We start from the raw sequence: 26,922 nt of genomic DNA on the forward strand, positions 1-26,922 counted from the left end.
TCGCTGTAATCCTTTGAAAGGAGAAGCAGGCTGAATACACATGCTCCATGCAGGGATAGAGGGGGAAGAGTTGTCACTCAAGTGCTTCTTTAAATTTTCCATCACAACACCATCAGGCAGACACAGATTATAGGCAGTCTTTGGGGAGGGCCATAGGACTCCATAGAGTTTGGATATACAGTTCTGGTGCAGGTAACTAAGCCTGTTTAAATGAAGCATGTGTACATCAGGAGTAGAACACACACAAATATATGCACCAAGACAATTTGCAGATTGCCATAATTTAATTCAAATTTTTGAACAAAGAATTAACTGAATGAACATAGCTTCTAGGATTTTGAAAATATATCTAGCAATAAATTATTCCTCCTTTCCTGTATATGTTTTTGTCATCTTTCTACTTGAATTGATCTCCTCCTTCAGTTCTTTCTTTGAAATCACATGGAGTGACTATAACTTGAAATAGCTATATATTAAAGTCTATATATTGCAGACCATATCTATCTATATATAGTGATAGGCTTGTGATAGTTATAGACTATAACTTAGAATAAATATTAACTTGACTATATATATGGTAAATCTTTTTATTCTGAAGATGTCAAATAAGACTTATCCATAAGCAACTTCTTCCAAATAAAGTTACTTCTAGAAAGGAGAGAAGAAATAAAATGTGTAAAAAGCACCCAATAAAACAATTGATGAAAGGAAACTTAACTGCATTAACCATCTACTCTGATCAAATTGCCAAAAAAAAAAAAAGATAAGGAATGCAAGAAAGATTCAGACCAGCTCTCATGTTGCAGATGGTTGACTGGATGAAGCTCTGGGGTTTTAGCTCTAACTTTTAGAGAGTATAGAAGGCATGTTTCCCACTCATGTGCTCATAAACCTTACTTCTTATTTAGTTCACACATTTGTGATTCAGTTCAAAATTTCTTAACTGGCCCCTATTAAAGACTTAGCATTGTTCAGAACTTCTTTACAAGGTACTTAACTATTACAGAGTTATTAATTATATTGATTTAATTAATTTTGAGAACTCTGAATTTTAATTGTATTGATATATTCTATTTATATTCCCTCCGCCTTTTTAATGCTATAGATGCTACAAAATATTTTAACTAATTAAATTATGATTGGTTAAGATTTGTAATGAGAAAGACTGCTAATGATTGTTAAAAAAATTAGCATCTTCATTCTACTTTGTGTGGTTTTAGCACAGCCTATATTTTATTATGTATTCTTACCTTTTTCTTTTAAAGATGTAGGATTCTTCCCTTCCTTTACTTTAGCATGTTCTGTAAAAAAAATGTATTAATTTTCAAGCTAGAGTGTTAAATGGTTAACATCAAATGCTGCTAGGACAATGATTGATGGAATAATCAGTGGTTTCTAGCTGACACAAGATGCCAATTAAATGTGTAGCACAAAATTAATATTCATCAGTTTTAACATGCTCACAAAGTGAAACCACAAACTTTCTTAAATTTGAAGAAAGAATGAAGATCACTCAAAACTTATTTCACTTTGCAGCTCATAATAACTGTTAACAAGTGTTCCTAAATTCTGGGTTTAGACAACTAAATTTTTTTCATAACTAGTGTAAACAGTGCACTCTTTGCACTTCTAATTCAGGTAATGCCAATTAAGTTTCATAGTAAATTTACTGAAATAGTATAATGGTTATAAATTCCTTACTAAACAATACTTTAAAAACCAAAATGGCAATGCATTCCAAGGTTTTTTTCTTTTGGATGCACATAGATCTTCGTTATATACAAATTCGTCTTGCCATGTTACCTTTATTTTTCATGGCAGCTGGAGATTTCAATTCTTTGTCTTTTCCAGGATCTGTAAAAGAATTAGTCACACCAATAAAGTGAATAAAATTCACCAGGTATCATTCAGAAAGTTCAGTCCACAAAATGTGTTTTATTGATCAACTATTATAGATTTAATAATAAAATTTGCAAACTTCAGCTTAGTATGAGACGAGGACAGTGCTCTTTTCAGTGCTCTTAACCAGAAAGGTCAAAACTGATGCTTTGTCAAATTTGTCTCATTGGAGCTGACTGGGATTGCTCATTTTTGCTGAGCAAGGCCAAGGGTCTTCTTTTTATAAAAAGATCAGAGACTTGGATTTTGACTTCCTGCATTTAAAGTAATGTAACTGATAGTTAAACTGTTTTATACATGTCATCTGAGAAATTCTGATAGGTGGTTTCTGGGAAAACTAAAAATACTAGGTTCTCCACCACATATGAAACAAAAATTCCTTCTATTGAAACACTCAGCAGCAATTCAGCGCCAGGATATATTAAACATAGGATAAGAAGTCAAGACTCTTGATGAGGAGGAGTTTGTGTTTAGGAGGTGGAGGTTGTGTTTAGTAGATAGATATGAAAATTGTATAAGCTACAGTAGGTAGTTTTAGTGGAAACTGTTTACTGCCTTAATGACACACAGTTCACAAATTGTCTCTTTTATTATAAAAGCATAGACTGTGTAGCAGTCTAAATAGCAATTTATCATGATATCAATAAAGCTTCTTGTTCATGGCTTAGTATTTGTCTGTGACTAAGACAAACTGAGGTGCTGGGGAATCTGAATTGAAGGAATCCATAAATAATAAGTTTTTATTTATGGTAGAAATAACCATCAAGTGGAAAAATCTAATTTGCTGTTGACATTGAAAGACCTCTTCTGTTGGGACTGATGTCAAGAGATAAATTTTTCATTATTTTTCTCCTTCTACATTGTGTTTCTAAAAAGGAAATACTAGATACTTCCATACAATGTAATTTTTAAAAGAGAAGACTTGGGAAAGAAATCTGTTGAACAAGGTCAAAAATGCAATTTTAGTGAAATAAAGTTGTCTCTTCTATTCCTCATTACACTTCAGACTGACTGCTTCAGAAACTACTCCTGCTCTCCTGCTTTGACCTTCATGTTTTGTGCTCACCAATTTATTATTCAGTCCCTTATTTTCAGAATGAAAAAATACACAATTTACTGCAGATATCTGTAGCCATATTTGGCGGACATATTCAGAAATATTCATAGTCCTAATAAAAAAATAATTCCAATTTTTAAATATTAAGTTAATCACAGAAGACTCTGCAAAGAGAAATAAAATTCGGTGGAAAGACTGAAAAATATTTTCTTCTGTGCTTGTGCATAATGAAAAATTCCCAAAAGGTTTCATGTTCAGTGCAATAGTGTCTACAAAAAAAAGAAGACAGCTGAAGACAGAGCTCCAGCCAAAATAAGTAATTTAAAGCATAACATAAAGGCTCTACTTTCAGAAGCCAATCAGTGAGAAATTAAAGCTGTTGTACAGCTCCATTATTAAGAGCACAGTTACCCAAACTCTTGTGGAAGATGTTACTTTCATAAGTGAAATTATAGCTTACTTCCTTGTTTCATCTTTGGTTTATCTGGAGAAAGAGAGGGGAAAGAAAAGTGAAAAGAAAAAAGAAAAAGGAAATGTTAGAATACATGTTCATATGGGAAATTTTTTAAAATATAATCAACCAATGAAAATGTATTTAAATGCGTGTTCACCCTAAGTGCTTTAATATATCTTGAACCTCCACTGTGTCTTGACAGAATATGTGAATAAAGGTCATGATTCCCACCTATTGCCTTTCATACATGTGCAAAGAACATGACACCCCCTAGTCTGATATGATCTTTTTTAACTGATGGCAAGTCTCCTTTCTTAGTACTATTGGATACCACCAGAAAAAAAACCAAAAAACCAACCCTTTTTATCATCTCTTTTAAATATTAATTCTCAGTAGCAGGCATTAACTTGCTGGAAACCATCTGATATTTGCTCATGACATTTTTCAAACAAATAGATCAAAGAATTAAAGTTAAGTGGCTTCTTGCTCATCTTCTAACAGTTAAAATACTACCTGTAGTTTTGCTTTAAAGCTAACAGAGGACCATTGAACTGAGATGTTGCTACAATCCTTCAGCCCATTTCCAGATGTCGGAGTTTGAGGACAAAGTTGCGATAATCACTAAAACCTTTTTTTGGAACAATGAAGTTATGTCCTGGTTGCTAAGTACATCCAGCCTACAACACTGTAGATTTTCCTGCAAGTCTTACACTCTTTTTTGTAGATTGCAAGTCCCAATTTTGACCAGGACCGAATCCCTCCACTTTCTGATGTGTTTTCTGATGCAAATTCTTTGAACAATATAAGTACATAGTAATATTAAAAAAGCATGCAGAAATTTTTTTTTTTTTTTGGCTTGTTTGTCTTTGGGTGATCAATGTGTTGGCAGGAGCTCCATACATATAAGGTTCAGAAATGAGAAGTAGACGGAATTGCTGTGTAAAAGTGTTTGTGCTCGCTTCTGTGCATCAGAGGAACTGAGCTGCTGCCAGCACTGGGAAGTTGTTGCAGTGGGGTGGAGGTAGCTGCAGAAATAGTTGTGACAGACATTATATTTTGCTCTTATTTCTTTGACTTGGAGACACCAGATAGTGCTGGCATGGGGAGACAGTGCTGCTGCTGCTGCTGACTGCTGTCATGGGAAACAGTTTGCCCCCCTTTTGAGTTCCTTGGGTATCACAACCCGTGTTTTAGAAAACCCTGCTCCATGCCAGCCATGTGTATCTATAGCCTGTACTGTTCAGTCTGTGCTCTTTATGGCACAGTTAAAATGTTTGGCAGAAAAAATCCCAGCTAGTGGTGGTACATTGTAGAAAGGATAAATCTTACAGCAGCCACACACCTCATTGCTGCCTGAGACAGACAAAAAGAGGGGAAGAAGCATAGATATCTGAAGAAGGCCTTGTGTGGCAATGGAAAATTATGTGAAGATACCCAGCCTAACAATGCCTGAAATCTAGGCCAAGGCCCACCTAATTATAATATTTTCCATGACAACTACCAAGCAGCTGACAGCTGCTGCAGGGTGTCTGTGCTGGCTTCAGTAATTCTGAGTAAAGCTAAAGCTGAGCAACTGAAGAAAAGGAAGGGATAATAGCTCGACTGACCAAAACTACACCAGTAAACAAGTTTTACACCTTATATTAATGGTTACTGGCAAGTTCATCATCAGGGCTCTAGCTGCCAATTTGAGCATGACGAAGTATAAAAATCACCTCAATAACATAAAGGAAGCCTGAGCTGATAAGCTGATAAGCTTTGGGGATTTAGACACCCTTTTTATTACTTTGCTTCTTACCATACTAACCTAAAAAAGAATGGATTGTGTTTAACAAGTGTACAAGAAGCAAGTATGCAGGATATAATGCTGAAGGTAATAATAACAAAAATAAATAATAGAAATGCAAATAATAGGAAAAGACACATCTTCAGATGGTTTATGGTATCAATCCTTCTCTTTTTGGGTTCACTTGAGTTGGTGGCTTAAGTTTTGTTTTGGCCTTTGTGTAGACCATTCCTTGGTATTCCTGCTGTTGTTGGCTTGGGACACTGGATACAGACTTTGTGCCCCTCTGAACTATGTGCCATCCACACCTGGTTCTTGCAGCCTTTCTTCTGGTGTTCCCACTCAGACATTCCCACTCATGCCTTATCCATACCAATCCTAAGATTTTTGTGAAAAATTTCTACAAGGTCTGGTCTCAAAAGTTTTTGAGATTCTCTGCAGGGGACCTTTGTGACTCTTCAAGGGGCTGATGTTTCATCTGGAACAAGAAGGGCGGCTCAGCTGACTTTGGAGAGCCTCTGCCATCTTGCATCATTGAAAGTTACTCTCTCAGACTGAGTAGCAAAGGCTGATCCCTGTCCAAGCTACAGGGGCAGGAAGACTCTTGCAAGATCAGTGGGACACTAAGTGCCAGCACAGAATCTTTCATCTGAAGCGGGCAGCCATCTACCTGAAGCTTTTGGCTGGGGTGGTAGTTTTGTGGGACAAAGCCAGTTTTATAATGGAAATTCCCTGTTGCTCTGACAAATGCAGCAGAACTCTGAAAAAATACTGGTGAACCAATGGATTTAAAGGTTGCTGTCATCCAGCTCTGAATCTGAGGTTACTGTTTCTGTGCCATTGTGTTTTAAGAGAGATAACGCCAACACGTTTTATTTTCTTTTTACCTTGCACTGCTGCCTTAGTTGCTTTTCCTTCTTTTTTCTCAAGTCCTGCTGCAAATAAAAGATACATTTTAAGTAAGATTTCTAATCAGAGCTGTTGCTATATCAGACAAAGCTCTTCTTAAATGCTTACACATTATTTTGAGTCAAAATATTTCAAAGATTTCCAATCATGAGATTCCCCCCAAAGATATGAGCACATAATAGATATTTCTTATTTGTCTGAAAGAAGAGTGATTGTTTTTTAATTTTCTTTCTGAAAATAGTAGGTCTGATCAAGCAGAAGTTGTGGCTGCCCAGTGCAGGGGGCTTGGAACTAGATGGTCTTTAAGGTTCCTTCCAACCCAAACCATGACACGATTCTGTGATGTCAGGTGAAATAGGGGCGAAACTGCAGCACATATTTTGTAACAGAGAGGAGATCAAAGCACCTCCACCCCCAAGCAAGCATGGCTTTCTGTTTGCACCAGCAGAAACCTCCACTCTGCACCTCTGACACAGCAAAACATTGCCCCATATTCTCAGCTTAAAGCACGTGGTTGGATTCAGTGAAGGTGGCAGGCCACAGATGGGCTGTATGTTACGGCACCTGACTTGATCCTTCTGAATACTGAGATTTCTCTGGGCAAGCAAGAAGTGTGAACCAGACCACTTGTGCAGCAGGGCTGCTTAACCTTTACTGACACCAGGGGAAGCAGCTGTAACAGTGCAGGTCAGGATGCATGGACACATTCAACTGCTTCTTCACAAGGTTGGCAAGCACAGTTTTTAAATTCATTTACATATCTTGGGAGATGGGATATTAAGGATGAAACTATCTAAGAAAAGGTGGTGCAAGAAGAGGTACCGTTAGACTTTGTTCACAGAAATATGGGTATTTTTCATAGTTTCTGACAATTTACACTGCAGGTTTGGTGATATACAAGATTATATCTTTAGGACAACCTATATATTTCTCATTTCATTTAGTTATTTGGGGTTAAATATTGTAAATCTATAAATATACATGTTTAGCTCTAAATGGCACTTCCAATACTTCATTTCTGTGAAACTACGCTTATTTAGCCATAATTTATAACTATTATGCTAAATAAAAAACCTTGCTTTAATTTAAAAGGCTATCATCTTACAGTGGTTGAGACAAAAAATGTGGCATTAAGAAAATAAGATTCACTGTCATTGCTTGAAAGTACTCTAAAGAACAAACAATTAGCATAAGTGTCAGGATGTAAAATGGACAGTGAAAATTAAGTTACATGTGATGAGTATAGAAAATGTCTGCAGCTTCAGGGTCATGAGCACATATAACAACCTCTCAGTTTGTTATTTCACCCTGTCATTTTATTAGAACGAATCACAGCTGAAAATTAAAAGTCTGGCTTTTAGAGTCAAATTAAATTCTGAGGGTCATGTTCTGTTATCACTATTTATGCTGGGAAAGGCAGGGAATTCAAAGGACCTATGAAGTGCCTCCATGTGTGCTCACTGCTTCCCTGCTGCCTGGACTGCAAGTCTGGCCCCAGGGGAGCCACCAGGACATCCTTTCAAGAGCATTCTGGAGCTGCTGGGCATGATGGCTCAAGCAGATCAGCTCAGTTAATAAGCTATGGCCTGTCTTCAATGTCTGCTGGTGGGCTGGGGGCCAAAGGAATGATCCTCTGATCCCAGATTCCCTGACCCTGAGATTCAGTGAGAAGTCAGGGATCGATAGATGAACTGTTTCATCTTGAGTGGGACGAACCCACTCACAGGCATCAAATATTCCCTTGTGATGTGAGCAGGTGTTTGTGAGCAAGCTCCACGTAAACAGTGCAATATTGCACTTCTGCACCTTGGTTACCTCAGGGAACTCATTTTATTAAAGCTAATCTTCCATTTTCCTGAAAATAAAATCTAGGTTTAAAATATGTCTGACTCAATACTCAAAAAAAAAAAAAAGAGAGTATTCCATTTCTATCCAAGTACCTAATTTTTAATTGTTGTTCGTGGACACAGAGAAAGCCAAAAAGAACCAAATACCCTTAATATTTATTGTAGACCTCTGCTATTATCATCCATAGTACCTGGGCCTCGATCAGCAGTATTATTTATACTAACCATGAACTAGACTCGGACAAGCCAAGATGAATCTAAGCAGTGAGCCCTGCCTTTGAGTAAATCAATATCACAGTGCTTCTAAAATGCTTACTGAAGTGGTCAGTATCTTGAAGAATAAGCCTATTTGAATATGGAAAGAAACATATGAAAAGGGACACGAGAAACATGTCCCATACTCATTTCAAAATATATTTTTATCATTAAAACTGCAAAAGCAGCTATGACAAGAGTTCAATGAGCTATTGAGAACTATTGTTTTCTTCAAGGCATTTTTATCCTTTTTAGCTGGAATGAAACAGTTTTGGTTTGTAAAACTTCTGTAAATTTTTTCACCTGCTCACATCACATAAATACTTTTATTCCATTTTAATGGAATAAAAGTATTTTTTTTTCTGGATACTGAAATGCATGCAACTTTCTGAGAAAATCAGGTGTTTAGTCATCAAATGAAAGTGGTGACGGTAGACCACGAGTGTGGTGATCATGAAGGAACCATCCATCCTTGAGAAACATCAAGGCTGCTCTAACAACCAGTTATAGATATATTAACAGTATTCTGGTTAGCCTTGCATTCAGTAAGGCAACACCACTTGCATGAGTGAGTGAGTGCTTGTAAAAGGAGAATTTGCTCAGACAGAACAGAGCTCCAGTAACTTTTGGGAACTGCCAAGTAACATAATCTAGACATGGCGGAGCAGTTTCTGGGATGACAAACAGGACATTCTGTTATTCCCTTGGCTTTTTCAGAAGAGAGGCATGAGCTACTTTGGTGATGCTGAGAGGTCTTTTGTCATCAAGGTAAGAGTTGTCACTTTGAAACAGGAAGCCCATCCATAAACAGGAAGCCCTTCCATAAACAGGAAGCCCATCCATGTAGAGTCAGTGTTTGGAATAAGATTCAGAAGGTCTGGTTTTCTCTGTTTCTATCAAAACAGAGACAAGTTTTCTGAGTAGGTCAAGAGCCATCCCTTCCACTGGGCATTTTTAAAGTTCTTGTCACTTCTAAATGGCAGCCTGAAAGATTATCTCCTTGTGAAAAAATAATTCTGTTCCAACTATTCTCTATTTGAAAAGCTGATCTTTTAGCCATATGACTTAGGTAATATGATTGTTGTAATGCATTATGATTTTCTCCTCTGTAGAATGGCAGACATTAAAAAAATCATGACATACAACCCCCCCATCCCAAACCAAACTCCCAAACCACAAAAACTCCTGCATGAAAAAACACAAAATAAAATGAAGGTAAAATCAGGAATTCATCAGGGATCGATATTTTCAGTAAAACATAGTTTCAAAAAATAGATTAAATAAATAGAGTAATACTCCCACATATATTTTGTCATTTCTCAGCAAAATTCTTGACAATTTGGCATAATATAGATCAAATGGGAAATTTACTTTATAATTGTTTCTCTGATTAAATCATAAGCTCTTAGGAAACAAATGAGAGACAATTCAGCAAATATTGTTTTATGCTGAGAGTGGCCAGGAGAGCAATTCATCAGTCAAATATTTGTACAGTCTCAATAGTTGTAGGCTATAATCAAATTTGTCAGAATATTTTTATACCAAAAGAGACAGGTTGCATAACTAGCATCCACATCAAAAATATGCATTCTAAAATGTCACTGATTTTAAAGCTATTTTGAGATATTTGCTCAGTGTGATGGAAGACTGAAAGAAATCATTCCCACTGGAAACAAAAAACATTTCACTCACTGAACCCCGAGGCCAGAGGCTCCTCATTGTGGCATCACAAAAATCAAGAAATCATTAACCTAAGAAGTGTATGTTATGGTTTAGGAACTGCTCTGTTACATGGAGAAATAAAAAAAATTCATGCTATAGTAGCTCTTGAAAAAATGCAAGAAACGTCCATGTTAGTTTGATAGTTCATAAAAGGTAAAAGTCGATGGGAATGGCCCAGAACTCCTTTTATGCCAGCAGATTAATTTTGTTTAATTAAAAAAGAAGAGAATTTCATCAAAAGCCTGGCTTTTATTCAGAACAGAATTGTTTGCTTTCCAAGAATATGCTTAAAAAAATTTACATTTGCCAAAACCTACTGAATATTGAAAACTACATTGTGTCCAGAGAGCTGCTAAGTCTCTAAGGACTAACAGCAGAAAAATGAGAAACAAACAAAGAAATAGCAACCATGTAGAACAAAGAAATATGAATTTGATATTTATGACTTCCTTCAGACTTAAAGAAAGGTTCAACATGACTACATGATTACAATTAAACACTACCAGAATTTGTCTGCATCACAAAATAATATAGAAGAAAATAACAGCATTCCTTTGTGATTTTTACTAAGTAGCAGAAGGAACAGCTGTAACATTTTCATATAAATATGATTTTCCCTCTGGAGTACAGGCTGTGTTTGAGTTTCAAAATTAGCAACATAAAGTTAAATTTAGATGACGTCCTAACAAGAAATTTTTAAGAAATCAACAATTTCCCCAGAGCTAAAATCAGCTCATTTTTATTTAATGCAGAATAAAACAAAGTTGTCTTAGACAACTTAGACACTGGGGAACAATTTCAGGTTCAGTATTAGGTTGATCCTATGGTAAAACTAAGACGGCTGAGGCCAACACTTCCAGTTGTGAGACTGTTCTTTTGACAACAGAAATAACAGAATTATTCCTATATTATATGATGGAAACCCACTGTTCCTACTTGTCCTTAATTAAATGAACTTCCTAAAACTTTTTCTTTTCCCTCATTTGTCGGAAAGGGAATACTTATAAAAGTATGGTGGTCATTGACATGAATAAACATGCACTAAGAGTGAAGGGCAGTTTGCAACCTGACGTTCCACTTTCTGTTTTTGTTTAAGTTACAACTGAGATCATTAATGTTCTTGAGGGCAATTTGGAGCTAGTAACTTACACTGTACAAATGTAAAAACTAGACACTGATATAAAACAATTAAATGTTTGCTATATTTGCTCAGCTTGAGCTTACATCCTTGATGTTTCTCACCAGTCACAGTTCCCTGTGCCTTGTGGAAAGGAGGAACCTTTGCAGCAAGCATTGATGCTCTCACACCTCCTACCTCCTGCCACCAACAGTTCATGGATGAAAAGCAGGCAAAACCTGTTACACCAAACCTCCCTGCAAAATCCCCTAGACTCCTTAAAGACAGCAACTGTTCAGTCACTGGGTTTGTCCTGCAGTTAGAATTGCAAAAAGAGAACTATTGCTTTGTGTCATGTCTCTGTAGAAGATTGGTTACTTCTCCTTTCTGCCTGTCACAAAAGCCTTATGGCTTGAGTTAGGGTTAGAAACTGAATTTCAGATTGTTGGAGAATTGTTGGATTGCTAGTCCATGAAAAATTTGAGGAAACAATGCCTGCTTTGAGACGCTACAATGAAGACACTATTATAATTTAAAAGGCTGTTTGCTTCAATTAAACCATACTGTTAAAAGTTTTTTTCACAAGCAGTTTTTTTTCATTACAGTTAAGTTAACAGCAGCATTCTTCCATTTAAATTTTCAAAACCAATCAAATTACTCACCTTTTGACTTTGGAGTTTCTACAGCTGCTGTAAAATAAAACATTCACAGAAACAAATTGCATAAAATGAATAAAGGAATTAAAATTGTTCCTAACACCTCCTCTCTTTATCGATATGCTACTAATCTATGCAGAGCAGGAGTTCATTTTTTATGTAGACAAAAAATGACACACAAATGTGTTGCTTGTTTAGATAGTCTCATGGCAGATGACTAATGAACCTGCAGATTAAAAGCAGTGGAAAACAAGGCCAATAGATAAGCTATATATGGAGCTTCAACCACTCTGATACTTTCAAGTGTAAGGATGAGACAAGGAGTGAAATAGGCTCCAGAATGGGCAGATACCAAATATAGGTGGAAGGTATGCAATAGAAATTATTTTGTTAACAATTTCAGAGATTTGCAGAAGCCAGGAATTTTTTCACATTTTTGTTTTGAGTTTAGTGAAACTTCTAGAATTGATACAGAGGAGGATCCAGTTCCAAAATTCTTCCTTTATATAAGTTTTCTCAGATAATTTCTTTACTATTCTTCACAATTGCATTAATTAAATCCAAATTAATTGAACTATCACATTTCTCTTTTTTTTTCATTATTCGCAGCTTCATTCTGAAGTGCAGTGACAAGTTTTTATGTTATAGAAAAGGACAAATTAATTTTTCTACAAATTGGCTTTCTACTGTAGGTATTTCATGCTCAGAATTTCTATCTGAGAAAATAGAGTCATCTGATGAATGAGTCATCAAGCTTGGCTGTAAAAGGAGAAAATCTTGATGCTCTCCCAAATATGATTAAACTGGAGAAGTGGGTTCCACTTGGGAACAAGAGCACCTTGCTACAACAATAAAATGCATGGGTACTTGGCATAAATAAAAATTAAACAGCCTACTTTTTTTACCTACCATCCACATTCTGAATCTTGTATTTTGTGTTTGTTTCTCTGTCCATTTACTGTAACTTCCTTTGGAAAGTGAAACCTTTTAAAAGATTAAATAAAGAATTCTTTCCCTCTTGTTCTTCTCAACATTTAACTAGATCTCAGTTCCAGAAGACCGAATGGTTGCTCCACATCCATTCAATTGCTTAAGTAACTTTAATTAAACCACCAAAATTATATTCATGGCTTTATTTTTTTTATCCCTCTACATAATCCTGTCTCAACTGGAAATCAAATCAGATAAATGAGACTCTAAAACTTACAGTCTTTTACAGGACTTACCATGTACTTTTGCTTCTTTCTTTGTTGTTTTGCCTGTAAAAGTAAATTTTAAAAAGTATCAAATATTAACTTCTGACAAGAATTAATTTAAAATATTAGGATTGTTTAAAAGTAAGATTAAAAGAAGAGAATATTCACCAGATTCCATTATTTTTTCTTTTTTTTGTGGTTCTGGAAAAGAAAAAAAAATGTAAAGTGTACATTTCTCTTCTTGTAATGCTTTGTTTGATTGTCTTGGACAACGATTTTCCATGTTACTATTGGCCATTGGATGTGACACATTCCTATGGACTCTCAGTTCAGTGATTCCTTCCCTGCTTTCCAGTAGGTCCTTTATGTTTGTGATCTATCTCTTCAGTGGTTTTTCACACTGGATAAACAGGGTCAGATTAGCTGTTAATAAGGGAGAGCAAAGGATTCATCTTTTATAAGGTGCTAAAAAGAAACCATAAAAATAGTGTAGGTAAAAATCTGCAGTTTTGCTTCGGGGTGGTTTAAATGGAGGTCTGCAACCCAACTATATGTGCTTGAGGACAACTACATTTTAATGGTAGTTTCTGTAATATCTCTTTCCATGCTGCAAGAATGTGCTTTAACACCCCCTCAGAGAAGGAACAGGGCAGCCTGCCACAGATAGAGACTGAACAACATCTACCAGCCAGTGCTGACATTCACAGTAGCAAAAAAAATAGTTAAGATTTTTCTGTCTGCAGATGCTTTTAAACAGCACATGGAAAGGCTGTGCTGTGCAAGTTTGGATCTACACAGGAACATTTCCTAAATTCAAGAATATCTGAGCTGACTGATCACAAGATAGATGCCAGAATCATCAAATTCAAATCAATAGACTATCCTGAGGTGGACGGGATATTACTGAGTTCTAACTCAGGATATTCTATGATTCTGTGATTCACAAGGATCATTGGATCCTTCTCCTGGCTCTCCACAGAATAACCCCAACAGTCACACCACGTGCCTGAGAACATTGTCCACGTGCTTCTTGAGCTCTGTCAGTCTTGGTGCTGTGGCCACTTCCCTGGGGAGCCTGTTCCAGTGCCCAGCCACTCTCTGGGTGAAAAACCTTTTCCTGATATCCTACCTAAACTTCTCCTGATTCAGCTTCAGGCCATTTCCTCAGGTCCTGTCGCTGTCAGCACAAGGAAGAGATCAATGTCTGCTGCTCTGTTTACCCTCAAGAGGAAGTTGCAGACAGCAATGAGGTCTAACCCCAGTCCCAGTCTGCACAAACCAAGTAATTTCATCCACTCCTCATATGACTTCTCCACTAGACACTTAAGTATCTTCACAGTCCTCCTCTGGATGCTCCCTAATAACTTTATATTGTGGTGGTCAAAACTGCACACAGGACTCAAAGTGAACACTTTTAAATACAAGCTCACTGCTTACTGGTATCCGATGACTGTATTTTCTCCAGGCTTATTATAGGTTATATTTGTATTAAAGCTGTGATATAGAGTTTTAAACTAATGTTTAAACAGTTTCCATTCTAGAATCAAGATATAAAGTTCCATGTTCAAAGTGGTTCTGAATGTTGCACCCTCACTAAAAGCAACCTTATTCACAGATGTGACCTATCACTCAATTGAATAAGAAAAAGGAAACAAGACCTGCCAACATAAAATTACTTATCAACCACATTAATATAATATTTCCATTAAATATTAATTTCTAATCAATCTTTATACTGACTGCAAAGTGAGTAAATAAAAGACATATTTCATGCAGAGCTATGAAAATAATTAATATTTGAAAGGACAGATTGATCTTAAATATTACAGACCCCACAACTGTTAAGTTTTAAACAAAATATGTCATTACTCCATATTCCCACCCCAATAAAAGCTTATACTGAACAACATTTCAAAGCAACAAGATTGACTGAAATCATGAACGAGTCTTAATATAGTTATGTAAAGAACAGTTTAGTGTATTGATTACATAACAAATGTTCAAAATATTGTAGGCTCTTTAAAGACACATTTTATATGAGAAAAGAAATTTTTAGTAGAAATTATGATGGAGCAGGTTTGTGTCATCAAAAAAGAAAAAGTCATGGCTGTGATTTTCCCTGCAATATGAAATAGTCATGGAAATAGAGAGCAAGATGGTATTTTATTGCCTGAATAAATGTACTTTCTTGATGGCATCCTACCCTGGGTTGCAATTTTACTAGGTCAAGGAGGAAAACTATAGATAAAATTGAGAGGACAAAAGTTTGGGACTCAGTGGTTTGGCCACTTCAATGCTCTTAATCATGACATCATCTGCAGCTTTGGTTTTGTGTAGCCTGAGTGCTCTTCAGACTCTCCACTTTCTTGCAGATATTTTAGGACTTGTTCTGGAAATTATAATTTTCACTGGTATTGTGGGGGTTTCTATTTGACTATTGCTCAGGAGAGCTTCATGGAAACTAAAGAAAATGGAATTCTACCTTTAGTGGTTCTGAGGCAATTATTTTCCTCTCTCATTCTAAGATCTCTCAGCTCTCAGGAGATCAGGGAGCAGAATGATCCTAACGACGCTCAAGCAAGTGTTTTGGCAAAGTATAAAATAATCTATTTATTTAGCTTTATTTCACAATTTTTGTTTCCCTAAACTGCAAACATTAAGGAAGGCCTATAGAGCTTCTTTCATATTAGTTTTATTTTCAGAGGCATATGAAATAAAATCCTTTTCCATAAGAAAATTTATAAAAATGAATAACAGAGAATTTGACATGAAACATTTCTGGGAAATCTGATATGATATGAAATTTCAGGTGATTCATGTCCTGATATTTGAATGGAATGAACTGAAAACTTTTATTGCGTGAGCCATAAACTGCAGGAAATTTCAGACTTAGATCTTTCCTGGTTGCTAAAAGTTATCATTCCTTGATGTCAATGTCTTATTCTTTACTTTTTTTGTACTTTCAGTAGTCAATATGACACATGAAAGGATATTGCCAGCTGTAAACACATCAGACATTTACCATGGCATTTGTCATTATTTTTATATTTCATCATTTTTGCATGTATATGCGATTGTACAGCATATTTTTATTCAGGGAAGTTTTGCTGGTAATATAGTAATTTTCTACCATGCATGGAATTGAGATTTGATTTAGTTTGACATTTTACCATCTTTATTTGCTCTGATGCTTTAAACAAACGGCTTTTATTTTTTATGAAAACTGGAAAAGTTTTGTATAAGATGCTCATAAAACCATACAAATGTGGTTTTTGCTTCATTACTAGTGACATACTCCTAGGCAATTCTGAGTAGGTGGAAGAGAGAAGAAAACCTGAACCTTCCTCCGTAGCCCTTCCCTAAGCCACATAATTCCCTAAAGGAAAAACAGTGATGAAAAGCATCTAGGCTGGCAAATTTGCTGAGGTGTATTTTAATTTTTAGTTCCAGAATAGACAGTCACAAAGTGTGACCCTCTGCCACCTGACAGGAAATAACAGTTGATTTCCTGTCATAATTTATGTGGGAATGAGCGTGTGACAGTGGTCACAGGGGTCTTAGGATGAGGAAAGAGACGAGGATTTGACTCCATATTTCAGAAGGCTTGATTTATTATTTTATGATATATATTACATTAAAACTATACTAAAAGAATAGAAGAAAAGGTTTCATCTCAGAAGGCTGGCTAAGCTAAGAATAGAAAGGAAAGAATGATAACAAAGGTTTGTGGCTCAGATACTGTGTCCAAGCCAGCTGGACTGTGATTGGCCATTAATTCCAAACATCCACACGAGACCAATCACAGATCCACCTGTTGCGTTCCACAGCAGCAGATAATCATTGTTTACATTTTGTCCCTGAGGCCTCTCAGCTTCTCAGGAGGAAAACTATCCCAAGGAAAGATTTCTTATAAAAAGATGTCTGCGACAATAAGTGTTTCTGTGAACCTGTTATTTCCTAATTCAGATAAAGCATTCATGTACAAGAATGGTTCAGGAAAACAAAAATTGTATTGGGAATGACACCGATTGGAAAAGTTTAAATTAATGGCATTCAAAGTGGATATGAAAAAAATATGCTGTTGTGTGGGACGCATCACATGTAAATTAACCAACACCATTTTGTTTGCACTCAGTAGCTGAATAAAAATGGTGCTTTCTGTAGTTTTGTTTATCTTTCACCACAAATATTTCAGTGAAGCCTGTTGTCATATTCTATGCAGTGTCTTAAATTCTTAACAGAAAGTTAGCTTAGTCTTTTGGTTTTGTAGTCTTGGTTTTATAGACTATGCATAAAACTTCTCGGAACTTCATATCATGTTAGTTAATTTAAACCAAGTAAGACAGAGCGGTAAAGCTCTCCAAGTTACCCTGTCATTAAGAATATTACAAACATTAGATAAAGAGAAGATTCCTTTGGTCCCTTCTGCTGATGGGAAATGTTGCAATATGTGTGCAAGTGTGTTGTTAGACCTGAGAAAATCCACATGAGAAATTCTGGCATCAAACTAATATGCATGTGTCATATTAACTACTTGAAAGTACAAAAAAAAGTAAAAAATAAGACATTGACATCAAGGAATGGTAACTTTTTCCTGTTCTCCTGCTCCCAAGGAGTATTTGTTCTTCTATATTTCACTGCTATTCTTATTTTCTTGCTCATTGCAGAAAACCTCACCACTGTTTTATGCTTTGATTTATGAAGATCATGAGATGTGCAAATACATTTCTTTCTGGAATAAGAACACACCAAGGAAACCTCTTACATCATGAAATCATGCCACACATATATTCACTCCTCTGTATCCTCTATATATAATCATCTTTTGAGGAAGGCAACAGTTTTTCCAATGGATTTTTGTGAAGAAAAGGAAAGCGGGTGACAGTTCGCTGTATCAGTATCTTTGTCAGAAATCTACTACCTTTTTTGGAAATATCTGACAAAAATTTTGTGCAAAGAAAAGAAAGAAAAGCTTGGATGAAATGCAACTGCATTTAGTTCCATCTATTTAGTCTGAGGCTTTTCATCAAAGGCAGAAAGCAATGGCATCAAAACTGTCCATCATAAATTGTTGGTGTAATATAAGCACATATATTACAGAAAAGTCTAATCCACACCACTGCTCCCCTGCAAATCAAGAGCCATTTTCATAATGATCACAGTGAACTGGATGAGGCCCTTTTATTCCCATTCTTGCAAAGTGAAGTTGGTACCACTTCCAAAACATTAATGCCTGGAAAGATAATTATATCTGTAGTGAAAGTGATAGCCTGGATTCAACAAAGCTTAAGCATGTCCTTGAATGCTTTGCTAGGTGACTCGCATGGTGGATGCAGGAAAGGCTGTGGATGTTGTCTATTTGGACTTCAGCAAGGCCTTTGACACTGCCTTCCACAGCACATTCCTGGAAAAACTGGGAGCCCACAGCTTGGACAGGAGCACTCTGTGCTGGGTTAGGAAGTGACTGGATGGTCGGGCCCAGAGGGTGGTGGGGAATCGCGCTGCATCCAGATGGGGCCAGTCACCAGTGGTGTCCTCAAGGGTCTGTGCTGGGGCCAGCTCTGTTCAATATTTTTATTGATGGCACAGATGAGGGTTTGGAGTCTTTTATTGGGAAATTTGCAGATGACACTAAGCTGTGAGAGTGTGTTGATTTGTTGGGAGGTAGGAGGGCTTTGCAAAGAGACCTGGAATGGTTGGATGGATGGGCAGAGTCCAAAAATATTAAGTTTACTGAGTCCAAGTGCTGAGTCCTGCATTTTGGCTGCAATAACCCCCTGCAGTGTCATAGGCTGGGGACGGTGTGGCTGGACAGTGCTCAGGTGGAAAGGGACCTGGGGGTGCTGGTAACAGCAGCTGGACACGAGCCAGCAGTGTGCCCTGGGGGCCAAGAAGGCCAAGGGCTCCTGGCCTGTATCGGGAACAGTGTGGCCAACAGGAACACATTAGAGAATGGAAGGATTAGAGGGAGGTGATTCTCCCCCTGTACTTGGCACTGGTGAGGCCACACCTTGAGTGCTGTGCCCAGTTCTGGGCCCTCAGTTTGGGAAGGACGTTGAGACGCTCGAGTGCATCCAGAGGAGGCAACGAGGCTGGTGAGGGGCTTGGAGTACAAGGCCTGTGGGGAACTGAGGGACCTGGGGATGTTCAGCCTGGAGAAAAAGAGACTCAGGGGTGACCTTATCGCTCTCTACAACTCCCTGAAAGGTGGCTGTAGTCAGGTGGGGGTTGGTCTCATTCACCAGGCAACAACTGACAGAACCGGAGGACATAGTGTTGAGCTGTGCCAAGGCAAATATAGGTTGGACATTACGAAAAATTTTTTATGGAAAGAGTGATAAAGTACTGGAATGGTCTGCCAGGGGAGGAGGTAGAGTCACCATTCCTGGATGTGTTTAAAAAAAGATTGGATGTGGTGCCATGATCTAGTTGAGGTGCTAGGGGATGGGTTGGATGTGAGGATCTTGAAGGTCTCTTGCAACCTAACCATTTCATTCTGTGAATTCTGTGATTCTGTGAACTCAAGATGGAGTTAAATATATGTTAAATCCTTGTTGAAATTGGGCCCAATTCTAACCAAAAGTCTACTCAAATAATTGAACAAGTTCAGGGCTCTGAAAGTTTGCCAGCATTAGAACAAAGCACCTTAAAATGTCTTTTCTGTAAAGAGTGGACAGAATTCTAGAATCCTTTTAGCTCTGACTTTTTAATTGCACTTAATTTGACCCTCTTTTGGTGATATTATTGTTACTTTCATGTATGAATAAAAATAATTTTTGTAGTTAACTTGCTCCCCCTGCCTTGCTCTTAAAGTAGTGCTGTCTTGGTGTTAGCAATACAAAAGTACTTTGATACATAGCAAATATTTGGTGACAAAAAAAGAAACAAGACTGCATTTACAGTACAAGTGTCTTCACACACACTGTGATCTGAAAGGAAATATTGAAAATTATATTAACTCTATAGTTTCCTGAAACAGAGAATACTCTAAGGAAAGCATAAGTGCAAAATAATGTGCCAAGCTATGAGACTGGGAATTTCAATATCCTAGCAAAAGCAGAAAAAAATATCATGAATTTTAGGCCATTTACTCAAAAACATTAAAAAAAATTGGTGAATTAAAACTGGATCTCAGATTAGAAAGCTTAGTGTAAAATAAGCTATTTCATGCTCTATTTAAATAAATCCTGTGCCTAAAGAATTCATGGTTGTAAAGTAAAATCTTCTAACGTCAGAAACTTGTTCCCCTTACAGGGCATCATCTATTGTGACTTAAGTAAAGAATTCATTTTTCCTTTCCCATTCAGAGTCGGATAATGGCTCAGCTTACATAATCCTGTGGACAATTTAAGACATCATGTTCTGTAATATTTTCTCAGACTTCAACTGGGATGAAAATGTCAGTGGGTTGAAATGATTTGTGGAATACATCTCCATCCACATAATGGAATCCTGCAGATATTAAGTGGCTGAGTGATGGACTACTGCAGCAGCAACAAGGTTTTAGCTGCTGAGGGTGCAGTGCATTCCTGGCAGACCAGGAGCAGAAGCTTCAATAAATTCCTGGCAGAGCAGCTCTGAGGCTTTAATAAAGCCTAGTGGAAGCACCCTGGGACAAACAATTGAGGACCAAAACCCAGTTTCTCCTGTCTTTTGGCATACTGCAGACAATCTCCATCTACTGTGCAAAAACAGGCATGCCTCGAACCATCCCTTTGAAACCAGAAAGAAAATTACTAAAAGATATGATACTTACGTTCCGAAAAAGCTAAGGTGGGACTGAGGAAGAATTATGCTAAAATGGACTGAAAAGAAAGCTTTGGTCATTCAGAAGGACTGCAGAATGATCCTGGATCTAAATCCAAAGACCCTGACCAGCAGTATTAATACAGTTAGGGTTTCATTATTTTGTTTGCTGCTGCATAAACACCTGCTATCTGAGTGAAGATTTATTTTGTACAGAAATAAACTGCAAAGCTTGTCCTTCTGCATTCAGTAAGTTACGTCTAACATTCTTCACCAAAAAGATTGGCTGTAAATCCAGAATATAAACCCTGAGAATGGCTGTGTTTATGTTCTGAAAAAGTCTGAGAGGGTTAACTTCAGGAAACAGAAAATTGAACTGTCTAGTCCAGCTACCAGAATAATTTTCCTGGTAACTTCAGTACGACAGAAATACATGCAGAGATGCTTTCACCCAGGCGCAGTGGCTGCTTATGAAGAGAAATTTCAGGGCACACAGAGGCCCTCAGACATAAGATTCTGAAGAGAATGCAGGATGGAAAGCTTGACTATGTCCCTACAGAGAGAGAGACAGGTGCCTTTTCCTTTCTCCAAAAGTACTTGCAGGGGTGTATAACATAAACTTGACCCTGATTTTCGAAGTCTCTCATCTTGGGCTGACTACACATATCTACACAAAATGGGAATACATAGTTTGATGGATGATGCAGGGGGTGTGGTGCTGTGAGTAAAATACATCCCTTGCATGTGACTTGAATCTGAGAAACTTGACAATCATGATTAAGTTTGCCTGTTCCACTCTGTTGCTAAATTATGCCATAGAATTGCTGAATTATATTAATCTTCTGTAACATATGGGTTTAGCTTTCTATATACTTGTGTTCTACAGGTGATAATTAAAAGATAATCAATAATCCAGCTCCTTGATAAAACTTTTCTACGTTTCAGACATACCTACTCTGCCATAAACTTCTGGGTTCCCTTTTCATGTGGGATAAAACTGGTTATACTATATGGCAATAGTTTTCCTGCTGCCATTTTGATTACAATCATTTATCTTGAACCAGGAGTTAAAATAACTTCTCTGCTAAGTAGATAGCACCCGTTACCAATAAAACCAGTAGTTCTTCCTGCTTTGGACAGAGTGATCTCAATATACAACTCATCCTCTAATCAAATTTTTCAGTATAGCCTGCATTTTAATATTCTGTACTTACCCCATGGACCCATTTCCTACATTATTTCATACAAAATGTCCTCTTTCTGCTTCTTACAGTGAAAAGATTGGCCTAATAAAGTAGTAGTAGCTCTGGTACAACTGGCTGTCAGTCTGGGAGATTGGATGCAGCTGACATCTGAGCACTTAAAATTAGCTATTGTATGTCATATTTATTTTATTCTTTCTGCATCCAGACTAAATTTTATTGATTTTCAAGAGGGAAATTGTGCTTACAAAAGAGTTTCTGTTATGAACCCAAAGCAAGTGGTGAATAAGATATTTTTTGCATGTGTGTGGAGAGGAAGATGGGGAAAATTAGGCATTAAGAACCAGTAATTAGGCAGTTAAGTCACAGTACAAAATCTGTTAAACATACTGTAAAATTAATTAAAAATTTCAAGACCATTCCAGGGAAATTCTAAGGATTTAATTTTTGCAGTGTTGAAAAGAGTTAGAACATGCTTTCAAACCAGGCAAATTATCAGGGGAAAGCACTGTCACTGGTGCTTAGAGAAGGTGCAGGAGTCTTGCCTATGAAGGAGGCCATCTCCTGAGAGGGACTCAGAGATGAGCTGCTCCCATCCCTCTCCCTAGCTATGGGAGTTCCACTAACCAGTGGCCCTGAGGCTCCTCACTGCCTGCCAGGGAATAGTCAGCCTAAATTAGGAAATTTAGCTGGAAATGCTCTCTGCATGGTTTGAGCCTGTGCTCCCTGCCCTGTCCTGCACCTCCATGCACTGGCTTTTCCCACAGTGTCAAAACAGACCCAGCAAATTTACTAAACCGAGGTGTGATGCCTCTGCCCCACCCAGCAGAATTAGCTGCAGCTGTGGGGCATGGTAAGGATTGAGGCGTGAGCCTCCAGAGGGATGGGAATAAGAGGCAGATTTCCCTTCTAGCTGCTCACCACCTACATCCCTGGCTCTGAGAAACCCTTCAGAGAGAGCCTGCTGGGCCCAGCACACAAGGGGTGCCTCAGGAAATCCTGCGAAAGAAACCTGTGCCACTCCTCAGGGCAGAAGGACAGACTGATGTTTTGTAAGGGTGGGTCACTCTCAGACCATTTCTGCTTGCACAGCTGGGGGGACAATGCACTGTGCAGAAAAAAAGGAGGGGGTACCTGCAGGATTCAAAATGGGAACAACATAAAACAGGGTTACTGAGGAAGATGTGTAACAAAACATCTTCAACACCGATTTTTCCCATTAGAATATCATCAATTGCTTATATCTAAGAAACTGTCCTGCTTTACAGCCAAATACTGGGATCTCAAGCCCAGTTTCTGATAACTACCAGAGAGGTGATTTTTTTCAAGTTAGAGAAATCTGGAAATGCTTGAAAATACCCACTTTCAAAATTAAGTGATGGAAATGTATTGAGGCTGGATTCCTAGAGCAGCTGTCATCTTACAGATCCATAAGTTCTCATAGACTTCCAAACACCATATTAACTTTCTTTATGTTCTCTGCATACATGTAGGGAGATTAAAATAATGTATGTTGAATTAGGCAGGGATTTCTCAACCAGTGACATTAGGATCAGGAACATATGTGATGTAGATGCACTGTGAGATGACCAGCTGTGCTCTCAGTCTGTTCAATCTGTTAAGAGGAATAAACCTTGAGCTTTAGGCATTCTTGGGTACAGGTTGTGATGTAATAAGATATGTGGAAGAAAATGAAATATGAAATTGGATAATGTATTTAATTTACTGTGCTAATAGGAAGCAGTCTACTTACGATGTTGCCAAACAAGCATATTTCATATTTTGCCATGGTGAGTTATTCTGGTGGTAAATTAATTTTCAGAGAACTAGAGGGGAAGCTAAAATGTAGACCTCAAAACCTACTGCCCTTTATAATTTTTAAGGCAAACTAGATATTTAGAAATGTGTCAGAACAGACAAATTTATTTTATTTTCCATAAGAAGCCATGCCAGTTTTCTCCTTTTCTTTTTCTTAAGCAGATTATTGTCATCACCATTCTTGCCAACAAGCAGACTCATTGGAATATTTTTCAAACATGAACACAAATATTGGATGCAAGCAGGTGGAATGAATTAATTATAAGCATATGGTTCTAACATAACGATTTCTACAGAGTACTGTTGAGACTTCTAAGGGTCTGGCAATACAACACACTGTGGCAACAAAGCTGCTTTAAGAAATTATCAGTGACATGAATGTAAATGTTTGCGGAGCCAGCCTCACTGACAGGCTGAACAACCTGCCACACACGCATTCCTAGCACAGCTTTCAGCTGTAAGCCATGGTGGTTGGCACTGTTGTGTTAGCAGAGGTGAACGTGGTGTCAAACACAGCAGGCAGGGATGGGGACTGCTGGTGGGGAAATGGTGCTTCCCAGGCTGGTGTCACACAGGGCATGGCACGGCCACACAGTGTGTGCTGCAATAGCCCACATGCTCCGGCATTCCAGGCTATGAGTCCTTCTGTGGTAGAGACAACTGCAGGTCTTCCTGGCTTGCACTGATCCTTCACCAATTCCCAGTCACCCCTACTGATGCAAGACATTATTCCCTTTTTTGGTGGAGGAATGGAGGAGAGAGTCTTCGTCATCCACAAGAAGACATCTCTAACTACCATTACATGTGTTTCATATGATTAGATAGAATTTTTGTCAATATGTTTTGCTCTATGTGTGATTGGCTGAAACCTAGGCTGAGATGGCTTTATGCTACGCTGTAATGTAACGCCTCTTTGGCATTCCATTTGGATCAGGGAGCTGGGAACATGCTGTCTCCATTGTCCTAACAATGTACTGAGATTGATGTGTGAAATAAAAAGCTCAGGACGCTGATTTGGATTGCCCCGTCTCCATTCGTGATTGTATATAGCTGCCGCAGAAGAGAGCTCTGAGATAGACTACTGAAACAACCTGAACTAGAGAAAGATAGCCAGAAAGCAATCTCAAAGGAAAAAAAGCAGCTGTCTCAGATCCATACAGGGGGATCAGCTGGAGGCAAGAAGCAGCAGAGGAAGTGTGGGCTGGCCACTGCTGGGATACCAGCACCAGGCACAGCTCAATGGCACAGTCTGGTGCAGCACCAGCTATCCTGCTTTAGACTAGAATAATATTATGGTTTTATACTCTCCACATTTTCGTTTTAGAATTCCTGAGGGGTTTTTTTGATAGTTAATATAAAATGTAGTCAAACTACAAATACAATGACTATTCAGGTTGTTATTCAATGTATTGGGTTTTATTTAATTAAGAAGAAATGAGATAAGGCATTTTTAAAGATGAGTGTGAAGCAGATGGGATAATAAATAAATAAAAAATATTAGATTTTTACAATCCAATCTAAATTCAGATAGGAATTTCTGCCATTATTTATTTTAAAAAGTTTCCTTGTCTTTTCAGTACATATTTATGATTATCCAGGAGCTCCATTTTGACAACCTACTGTGAGATCAGTACTTTTAAATACCAGGTACCCTTCTCAAAGGCTTTGAATACAGCTTCACACAGAAAATAGTTTCTATAAATACTGCTTTTAAAATCAGACTCTACATTCAGATTAATTTTTTTTATCTCAGGCCCTATAGAATGGCCCAATATAGCACCTCACATCTGCCATGGGAGGACAAGAAGCAAACATAATGTTAGAAATCAGTGCTAAATACTTTTTTTCTTAGCAAATATTTCACATACACATATTTGCTCTTTTCTTAGCAAATTTTCACAATGATTTACAGCAAAACAGGCAAAAAAATCATCCCAAAAACTGACAAGAACCACTGGTTTATGTGCAATCCAGCAGATGGTGCTATGATGCAATAAACTGGTTCACGAGTACAAGAAATAACATGCAAACATTTTCCTTTTTTACCTGGTGCTGCTGCTTTTTTGATGGCTGGGTTGGCTGCAGGAGCTTTTGCTGGCTCTTAAAAAAAATAAATTAACCATTTAATACAAAGCATTGTATTTTAAAAACTCCACAGTAGTCTGAGGAAAGGCTTCCAGGAACATATTTTTTAACTGAAGAGTTAAACAAAGAGATTACCAAAGGGAGAAGGGCTGAGTTGTTTTCAATAAACTCAAAGGCAATGAAAGAATAACCCGCTGAAGGGCTAGTAAACTCTGGTTGTTAGGCATTGAATTTCTTCTTTCAGCTTTTTCTGCTCTCTAGTTGGCAAAGCAGAGGAAAGAAGGCATGCAGGGGTTCCAGCATGGCCTTGCCCCTCAGGCAGCAGCTGTGTGCTGGGAGCCTCTGCATCTGATCCTGCAGCGAGGAGAGCAGAAGGTCCTGAGCCAGCCCCTGGCAGCTGTTGAGGATTCACTCTTGTGCATCCAGTAGTGGCACCTCAGGGGATCCCACCGCTATTCACAGTGGCATCCTTCCCCCTAGTCTGAAACTGGCCCTGGTTAGAAGAGATGAACTTGGGCTGCTTCAACAAAGCACATCCACTGAGTTGGCTACATCTGGAATATCCCTCCATCCTGAAGAGTGAAGGAGAACTAGGAGAATGCCTTCGTGTTTGATCCTGCAATTTGAAGAGCAATTGCTGTATTCTCCTAGCAGAGAAATGTGCCCTGTCTGGCCATTTAAGTGCTCTTGGTCTTTTCATGAAGCATTTGCATTATATTGTCTTTGTAGAGTGTGTCCTTGGAGAATGAAGGTCCCAATGATATATGATGTGTGCATCCCCATGTGGATTTGGGGAATCTTCGCCCCATACAGAACATAAGTAACCTACTACCTAAATAACCTACTAGATTTATTCACTCTTTATTAGTATTTTGTTAATTGCTTTTATCCTCATGAACTACCAAAACAAACTGTAATTAAACCGCAATAGTTTAACAAATATCCATAAGCTAAACTTCACCAATGGTCATAAAAGATGTTTTTGTATCAACTAGAAGGTTCTTTAAATTAAAATTCACATTTTCACATCTCGAGAGGAAATAACTAATAATGTTAATCACAAGCTGAATTACAGAATGCCAAAAAATGTTAGTTAAACCTGCACATCTGTCACTGCATTATTACAATGAAAAAGAACATGGCTAAATCAGGAATGTAATTTTGAGTCCTTCC

At 37.7% G+C, this 26,922-nt stretch overlaps 1 protein-coding gene across 1 annotated transcript in view; it reads right to left on the bottom strand.

The window, feature by feature from the left end:
• The window catches only part of TRDN (triadin), a 224,527-nt gene that overhangs the window by 68,065 nt on the left and 129,540 nt on the right, over nt 1-26,922 (bottom strand). The window contains exons 18-26 of the mRNA XM_063153340.1: nt 25,711-25,764; nt 13,067-13,099; nt 12,929-12,961; nt 11,709-11,735; nt 6,024-6,131; nt 4,121-4,201; nt 3,417-3,440; nt 1,804-1,854; nt 1,251-1,301 (exon numbers count right to left, since the gene is read on the bottom strand). Of these exons, the coding sequence (XP_063009410.1) occupies nt 1,251-1,301; nt 1,804-1,854; nt 3,417-3,440; nt 4,121-4,201; nt 6,024-6,131; nt 11,709-11,735; nt 12,929-12,961; nt 13,067-13,099; nt 25,711-25,764 (462 nt within the window). The remainder of the gene's footprint in view (nt 1-1,250; nt 1,302-1,803; nt 1,855-3,416; nt 3,441-4,120; nt 4,202-6,023; nt 6,132-11,708; nt 11,736-12,928; nt 12,962-13,066; nt 13,100-25,710; nt 25,765-26,922) is intronic.

This window comes from Melospiza melodia, chromosome 3 (assembly GCF_035770615.1).
Source record: "Melospiza melodia melodia isolate bMelMel2 chromosome 3, bMelMel2.pri, whole genome shotgun sequence".
In the NCBI taxonomy this organism is placed as follows: Eukaryota; Metazoa; Chordata; class Aves; order Passeriformes; family Passerellidae; genus Melospiza; species Melospiza melodia.